The sequence below is a fragment of the Monodelphis domestica genome, chromosome 1, assembly GCF_027887165.1.
Source record: "Monodelphis domestica isolate mMonDom1 chromosome 1, mMonDom1.pri, whole genome shotgun sequence".
Taxonomy (NCBI): Eukaryota; Metazoa; Chordata; class Mammalia; order Didelphimorphia; family Didelphidae; genus Monodelphis; species Monodelphis domestica.
In genome coordinates this window covers 508,081,530-508,090,617 of record NC_077227.1, presented here as the reverse complement: position 1 = coordinate 508,090,617, position 9,088 = coordinate 508,081,530, and the positions used below count along the sequence as shown (strand labels likewise).

Below are 9,088 nucleotides of genomic sequence, written 5' to 3'. Positions count from 1 at the left end.
GACAATAATAACCAAAGCGATAAGAGTCAGGAGGCTGGGGGCTAAATCTGCAGATATGAAACAAGCTGTATCCTGCCTATTAACTTGGATTTTTGCTCACTGTCCCAAAGGCATTCAAGGTAGGGCTGAGTATTCCCTTCCTCAAGCTTCAGTGCCCAATCTGAGGCACTTTTTGTAGCATCTCGAGCTCAGTCTTTGCGGCAGAGACTGGACTCGAACTCTCTTTACTCCTCCACCGGAGGAGGGTGAGGGGAGAGGGGATCTAGGGCAAGGGAATTTGCGCGGCTGCGTAGTGGCGGCACAGGCAGCCAGACTTAAGGGACCCGGGCACCGCTCAGGGCAAGGGGGCGGAGCAGAAATGGCGGAGTGAGTGGAGAGAACTCAGAGGGCGGGGCTGGCGCACGCTTACGCAGGGGGAGGTGACGGCTGTGGCGCGGCCGGGGTGGAGGCGGGGCCGGGGCCGGCGGGACGGTGGCTCGGAGGTTATAGGGGGAGATCCCTGGTTGGGACGGGGACGGTGGCCGGTATGGAGCACCTGGAACGTTGCGCCTGGTTCATAAGGACTACTCTGGTGCGGACGACGGTGCGGCGCTACTTGCCCTGGACGCTGGTCGCCTTCATGCTGTGCGGCTCCCTTGTTAAGGAGTACTCTCCGTTGCCCCCAAGCTACCTCAGCAACAAGCGCAATGTTCTCAACGTGTGAGTAGGGTCGTTGTCTTTAGTTGGGTCGCGATAGAGTGGGTCAGTCGCAATAGTTCGAGGCAGGGAAGGGCCCCGGACTGAGAGGTGTGCACGAGAATGGGCGCCTGTCTGAGGGTGTTGTTGGGGGTATCTATCGCGACATTGAGGTAGTTCGCTACACAAGAGCAAGGTGAAATAAGTCGAGTGGGAGATGGGATTGTGAGGCGATAGCTAGGCTCTCAGATCTCAGATCGCGCTCTGGGGATCGCGCCAGGTTGCGCAGGACTTTGTAGGTGACAACGGCCGAAACCCGGAGGCCATGGCGTCTCCTTCAGGTCCTACCTTTCGGATGGGGAAACTGAGGCCCAGGGAAGAGAAGTGAGTCCCCCTGGGCCATCCCAGACGAGCTCACATCAGAACCTAGATCATTCAACTCCAAATTCATCCCAGGGACATGGAGAGAAATTGAATGTTCTGATCACACATACACCCCCCACCCCGCCCCAATATAATGACTAAAAGTCACCATTTGTCTAATTACCTTTGGAGCAATTCATTTCGACTGCCTGTGGACCAATCTCTTCATCTAGAAAATGAAGGGGTTGGACTAGTTGGTCTCTAAGGTGTGGAGCAGACGCTTGTTCTCCAGTGATTATTGGTAATAAATTCTAGAAGAGGATCTGTGATTCTGTGATCCCTTCCAGCCCTGAATCTAAGATACTTCTGTGATGAGGGTTAGGAGAAACTCCTTCAGAGTCTAGGAAGAAGCTCGGCTATCTCTGCTGCACCCAGTGAACTTTCCCCTGGATTCTCCTGAAACCTTAGTAGCTCGATGTAAAGTTCATTCTCATTAGTACGGGGCCTTGGCTTTGGGGAAAGGCTCCCAATGGAACAAACTACAGGGCAGCACCCAAGACCTGCAACCAGTTGTTTCTTTGGTTTTCAGGATTCCTTCAGCTTTCTCCTTTCACAATGTCTGCTGCCAACAGCCAGATTCTTTGCACCAAGCATGTATCCATGCTCATTAATTAGCTCTGGAACTTTGGCATACATGTAGTGATAACTGGCTTGGACCTTGCTATGTCAAAACCTTTGAGGTTATTTGAGTCTGCCCTGGGTTAATTTTGTGCCCTTGAATTGCACATCTACCCTGAGAAACTGGTCTAAGAATAAATTGTAAAAGGGGTTGATTAGAAATGGTGACACATCCCCACTGTCCATTTGTCTCTTGATAGGGAAGGGGGGCCATCTGCTGTATCCTTTTCTGGGTGTTGCCAGTGAGACAATTCCTTGTTGTTTTGGGGAGATCCTTTACTTCTGCCACTTTGTTCCATGCTTGTGGTGACTAGTAAGATGAATGGGATTCCTATGGGACTAACCCAAATTCCACAGGCCTTTTCTATGTCTAAGATGTTAACAAAGTCATGCAGTATTTAATCAGATCCCTTGCTGCTTTCTACTTAGAGAAGTCTATATGGAAAATAAAAATGATGAAAATAAAAGTAGCAGCTCACATTGCTGAAACACTATATAATTTGTACAGTGATTTTTCTATTTTATAAAAACAATTCACATTGATGAAACCTTTTGACTTTACAAAACATTTTTCTGATGAGGTATAAGTAATATTATCAGATGAGAAAATTGATATCTAGAGGGAGGTGAGACAATTAGGTGAGAAAGTGTGGCATGCAGAATGAATGCTGGCCTTGAGGTTTGGAAGACCTGGGTTCAGCTGCCTCTGACTTCTCTTAGCTATGTGGTCTTGGGAAGATTACTTTACCTTAGTGTTCTCATCTGTAACACAAGAGAATTGAATTTGATGATCCCTGAGGTTCCCCTTGAAGTTCTAAATCTACAATCCTAGTGTCTTTGTTAGTATTTGAATCCATATCTACTGACTCCAGGTCCATGAGGTTTTTTCCTACTACAGTTTATCATGCTGCTTCTCCTTTCATTCTCACAATAACTCTGTCAGGTAGGTATAATGGAAGTATTGTTATCCCTATTTTGTCAAAGGGAAACAAAGACAAGAAAGAAAGAAAAAAAAAGATGGAAGGGGATAGTTGGATTAAATGGTTCCTAAAAACCTTCCCAGCTCTGACATTCTGTAGTTCTAAATTGAGACTTGAATTACTGGCTATATTTTGTTTCCCTCCTTATTCCTCTTTCTACTTTCCCCTTTGCCAGGTATTTTGTCAAAGTGGCCTGGGGCTGGACCTTCATTCTCCTCCTGCCTTTCATTGCCCTCACCAACTATCATCTGACAGGGAAGGCTGGTGTGGTCCTCAGGCGGCTGTGCACACTTCTGGTGGGGACAGTGATCTGGTATGTGACCACAACTGTCTTCTGGAAAATTGAGCACTACACAGGCAACTGCTACAAATCATCTGCCCTGGAAAGTATCCAAAAAGAATTTAACAGCAAGGAGGAATGCCGTAAAGGTGGCGGTTTCTGGCAAGGCTTTGACATCTCTGGCCACTCTTTCCTTCTGACCTACTGTGTTCTATCCATTGTGGAGGAAATGGCTGTTCTACAAGATGTCAAGATGGACAGGAACCATAACATGCACTTTGCTCTTACTTCCTTGGTTGTTGCCTTGGGCTGCTTGACATACATTTGGGTTTGGATGTTCCTTTGTACTTCTGTTTACTTCCATGACCTGTCCCAGAAAGTGTTTGGTACCCTGTTTGGCTTGGTGGGCTGGCATGGAACATATGGCTTTTGGTACCGGAAACCCTTTTCTCCTGGACTTCCTCCCCAGAGCTCCAGTCTGAATTTGAAGCAAGATAGTTACAAGAAGTAAAGGAAAGATCAGGGAGGAGCAAGATTAAACTTTTTTCATTTTTCTTAATTAGGTATTTTTGCGCAGTTATCAATCCTATCTCATTTGATAGTTTTAGCAAATGCATGACACTTGACAGACTCACAGCAAGGAAAAAGATGCAAAACATCATAAATCCCCCAAAAGGAAATTGTCTGGGATCATTTAATGTAGGGGCAATATCTCTGAATATGAATCGTGCTATTTAACCAGATTGACCTAGGCTTCGTCTGACCTTCACCTGGGTCTTCTTTGTTTTTAAGGTCTTTTGGGGACCAGGACTAAGGTACATGATGAATGGCTAGTTGTGCCTAAATGCAAAGTTAAGGGCCCCAGAATTGTCTTTATCCTCTGCTGTCTCCTAGACACCATTTATCTTTATATTTGATTGACTCTTAATATTATTTAAACATTTGCCTCGGATATTCTTTGCATATGTCTTTCAGGCCTGGATCTGGCCCATGGGGTCTGGAAAAGCCTGGAAAAACAATCTTCTTGTAATATTTACATTTCTTCAGTTGACTGTAAATATTGCAGCCAGATTCTAATTGACTACCTTTTAAACTGGAGTGCCTTAAAGACAAAAGTATTAGATAACTTATGTACTCACTGAAAGTGAGTAATTGTCTATCAGTGTTTTGTCAAAACTATGAGAATGCTTGTTTCTTTGAGTAAATTCTGTATAATTGTTAGCAGGATGTGGGTTGTTGGTTAAAGCCTTACCTGACAAAGTTCTTAAGGTTTACAACTTCCAGTCGTGTGTTTTGTTAGAAACTTAAGTTATTTTGTTTCATCTTTTTCCCCCTTTTTTTGCCTTTGAGCACTGACTTTTGAAAAACCAAAAATTGTGGTTTGTAATGTTAAAATAAGTTGCAGTTCAAAAAATTGTAGAGAAAGGAAGGTAACTTAATTTTAAGAAATTTCTTAACTTATTATATTCGAGATGATCTTGGCAGAATTAATCTTTGAACTAAAATCTCATTTTCTTGAATATCACTCAGTGATATATCAGGTAAAAAATGCATAAATTGGTCTTCCATGTCCTAAAGTTTTCTGTTCTGGAAAAAATCATGATACGTTTTTTAGTTTTTGAAATGAAAAATTTCCCATTTTGAGTGGTGTCAAGAAGCCAGGGCATTTAGAAAATACCCTGACTAGGAGAGATAGGTTCTAGGCCTGGCTCCTCCACTGTGAATTTTGTCAAGGCCTTTCCTTCTTTGGGCCTTGATTCCCTCATCTGTAAAACAAAAAATTGGACTAGATCTCTATGGACCTTCTTTTGATTTTCAATTAAATTTTCTTTTCAGATCTGCATTTTCTTCCTGCCATCTCCACCTAACCTTGCTTCCAAGTAAGAAAGCAAGAAAAACAAAACAAACACGTCAAAATACATAAAGTTAAACAAAAAAATTTCCCACATTAGCCATGTCAAGAAAAAAAAAGTTCAATTTGCACTCTGAGTTCAGAGTGCCTTTCTATCAAGAGATAGGTAGCATGTTGCATCTTGGAATTCTGGTTGGTCATTTTGGAGATCAGGGCATTTAAATCTTTCACAACTGATGATCTTTAACAATATTACTATTACTCTAAATTATTCTCCTAGCTCTGCTCACCTCACTCCTCAGCAGTTCATACAAGAATACACGTTTTGCTGAAACCATTCTGTTCATTGTTTCTTATAGCACAGTAGTATTATATCACATATATATGGAGCAATTTTTTTCCAGCCATTCTCAATTGATGGGTATCTCCTCAGTTTCCAATTCATTACCACCAAAAAAAGGAGCTGTTACAAATATTTTTTGTATATATGAATCCTTTTCCTCTTTCTTTTGGATGTAGAACATAGAAAATTGCTGGGTCAAAGAGTATGCACAGTTTAATAGCTTTTTGGGCATAGTTCCAACTTGCTTTCCAGAATGGCTTGATCATTTCACAATTCCACCAAATAGTGCATTTAATATACATGTTTTCCCACAGCCCCTCAACAAATTTGTCATTATCTATTTTTGTCAATTTGACTGATCCTATGGGTGTGAGATGGAACCTCAGAGTTGTTTTATTTTGCATTTTCCTAATTATTAGTGATTTAGAGCATTTTTTTCATATTGTTATTGACAGCTTGGAATTTTTTCCTCTGGAAACTGCCAGTTCATACTCTTTGACCATTCATCAACATAAATTTGAATCAGTTCTATCTAAGAGCCCTTCTGGCTCTAACATTTTATGTGCTTATTAACAACAATAGTAAATGATGATGATAACAATGGTAGCTTACAGAACATTTAAAAAAGTTTACAAAATACTTTCCTCGTGACCCTATGAGGAGACCTCATTTTACAAATGAGGACACTTGGCTTCAGGACAGTGAAATGACTTCTCTGATTTCAGATCCTTTGCTCTTTCCCCTATGTTATGCTGCCTCCTGGTTCTGTATTCTGGCATTTTTTTCTAGTTTTAATAGTCAGTGTTCTAAGATGTTCCCATTCTGACAGTTGGTTCTATTAATCTGCATTGTAAAGTTCCTTCTAACTCAGTTGTTTGTTTCTTAGCTTTGTCTCTATTCTCCCATTCTGTCTGTACTGCTAAAGCTCATTTTCTCTAGATCAGATTCCAGCTTTGTTGTTTGGTGGCCTCCAAAATGAGATTAGGGGAAGTGGCAGTAATGTTACCACCTCTTTCCAGTGGAATATGGTTGAGCATTCAGAAGTTGTAATTCCCTGGTCATCTTCACCCATGGGATACCTCATTAAGTATTCTGTTTTGTTTTTTTCTAGCCCTTATTTCTGTCTTAGAATAGATTCTAAATATTGATTCTAAGGCAGAAGAGCAATAAGGGTTAGGCAATTGGGGTTAAATAGACTTTCCCAGGGACACTGTGTTAGAAAGTATCTAAGGTCAGACTTGAATTCAAGACCTCCTGACTCTAGGCCTGGTACTCTGTCCTCTATGCTGCCTAGCTACCCCTTAAATCTTCTAGTCACTTAAACAAAACCAGTCTTGAGAAGCAGTTTTATCTTCAACTCTAACCTCAATAATAGTATTAAATAATGAACACTACATTTTACTGCCAAAGCTCAAGGTTTTATGGTGAGCTATAGAAAGCAGTGGCTGCAAATCTCCTGTAAAGATGTATTTATGTTATGTGTTTCTGCCTCCTCAGAGTGTCAGGTTAATTGTTGATGAATGAAATAACAGATGTAATTACACCCACTGTGACTGACTAGTGGGATTTTAGAGGCAAACAGCATTGTGTTAGATGTGTTGATTGGATTTGATGGGCCCTGACATCAAATCTGAAGTTTGGACCAAACAGGTTTATTAAAGGGACCTCCCACTTTTCCTGCCTCCTGAAACTGAGATATATTTCTCAGGTTCTGTCTTCAGCATCTAAAGGTAACTGTCAGAAATACACTTTATTGACTCAGGAAGTTTGTTTGCCAGACTTAAATTTTGGAATGTTTTTCTCATACTCTAGGTCTGGTTTGGGCTCAGTGTCTTATTCACTATGTGTTGTGAGAGTCAGTTATACATAGTAAGTCCAAGATAGCAAGAAATATTTGGTTCTCCTGAATGAACTATAGTTCTCCTCCTCCCTCAGGATCCTCTGTCGTTATTATTTTAAAGGGGGAACAAGCAACACATTTGTCCTCTTCTAGGCTGAGTCTTAGGACATCTTGATTCAGCATTCAAAAAATGTTTATCAAATGCTCTTCAGAAGCTTTGTATTAGGATACTTAGCTTGGTTAAGTTTCCTTCTTGAATGGTCCCTTTTCTCATATCTGCTGGGCTAATGATCCATTTTGTTGCACTTCTGTCTAGCAAGAGCAAGCCAGACTCTCTGACAGCCTTTAAAAAAAATCAAAGTCTATGGACCCGTAAGGCTCCATTTCTTTGTGTCCTTATGGCTTCTCAAGAGTCTCCTCCTCCCACCCACAAATGTAGAAGAATAAGGAGAGATGGAAGAAATCAGGACGTAGTTTGGGCAAAGAGCAAGAGTTACATCTCCTATATTCCACTTGGATGCCATTTTGGGTCTGTGTCTCATGTTCCAAACTTAGTCTTGTTATGTGTATTAAAAAGTAAATGTTGTCATCAGGTGCTGAGAAAGAGCCTTCCAAGGGTGTCTGGGGGTCACATAATGATGTCATTGTTTTGTCTTCCAGTGTGAGGTTCATTCACTTGGGAGCCTTATTCTCTAGGCGCATCTGTTAGTTTGAGCACCAGATTGTATTTAAGGAATGGCTCTTGTCGTTGTTATATACACTGTAGATTGTGTGTGTAAATAATAGAATTAAAGTAAACTGAAAAATGGAAATTCTTGATTCTGGCCTTTGTTTCTTAATTTCTCCTTAAAGTGCTTATGAACTGGTTTAACTACAGTTCACTTTGTGAGCAGGAACTCCTGTCTCATTCCTTTAATGAGAATGAGATAGTGCTTGACACATAGTAGGTTGTTGATAAATGCTTGTTCCCTTCCCTTGTCCTAGCCAGGGTGAGTGATGTGGTCGGATTTATTTTTAATCTTCAAATAAGGAAAACTAGAATGAAGTTCAATGCTTGAGCAAGGGCCCTGAGGGAGTTTCTAGCCAGTTTGTCTGACAAGACGTACTGTTCCTACCTCCTTTGCCACACTAATCCTGCCATTAAATTGTTCCATATAGCTCTGACCTTTTGGTTAAGCTGGGTCAGAAGCTATAACTGAACCCGGTTGGGGCAGAGCTGGGAATCCAGCAGAACTCTTGCTGCTCCAAAAGTTGAGAAGAGGCTCAGAGGAGGAGCAACAGAAGACTGACTCCTGATGTTCTCTCCAATTTTAAATTTCACATGGAAGCTTGTTCTTTATTGCCCTAGAAGCAGAAAGAAGCTGAAGGTGGGGGGATGGAGGAAGAGGTAATAGGAGGCACATTTCTGCTTTTAAAAAAAAGAGGATAAACATTTTAATTAAAAATCTGTTGTTGAATACCTGAAATGAATTGCCTTGTGAGCTAGGGTATTCCATGTTAAGCACCTGTTAGGAATGTATTGGCCAGAATTTTGACAAAATGGCTCTTTGTTCTCTTCCAGCTCTGAGTTTCCAGGATAAGTTAAATGATGTTTAGTATCAATTTATTTGTCAGTCTATTTTATGAGCTCTCTATGACATTTGCAGATAACTCCATTCAGGAAATATTTCTTAAGAGCCTCAGAGGTTCCCAGATTAGATTCTTAATCCTCAAGAAGGAAAGCATCGAAGACATTCTTTGGTCAAAATTGCAGTCAGTGCTCATGATTTCTCAGTGACTTCTAGGATATAACTTTATAGATTTGTAGATGTCACTAGTTGAGATTTGAGACAACGGAATAGTGAAATGATAAAAAGAAGGGCAATGCTACTGATAGAAGAAATCAAATCATCAGATCCAACCCCCTCGTTTTAGCAATGAAGAATTAGGCTAAGTGGGAGAAAGTAACTTGCTCATGGTTAAACAGAATTGTTTGTTAATTAGAGCCAAGCAACCGAGTGAAGAGATAGTATAGAGGGAATCAGGGACAGCCCTACTCAGCCCTGCAATTGACCTGAGCAGTGACATTGAGCAAGTC

At 41.3% G+C, this 9,088-nt stretch overlaps 1 protein-coding gene across 1 annotated transcript; it reads left to right on the top strand.

The window, feature by feature from the left end:
- The first annotated feature begins 414 nt into the window (after positions 1-414).
- Positions 415-7,823, top strand: FITM2 (fat storage inducing transmembrane protein 2). The gene is made up of 2 exons (XM_001369710.3): positions 415-699; positions 2,872-7,823. The coding sequence occupies exons 1-2, from the start codon at positions 527-529 to the stop codon at positions 3,485-3,487; spliced, it is 789 nt and encodes a 262-aa protein (XP_001369747.1). The 5' UTR covers positions 415-526; the 3' UTR covers positions 3,488-7,823.
- The last annotated feature ends 1,265 nt before the right edge of the window (positions 7,824-9,088 follow it).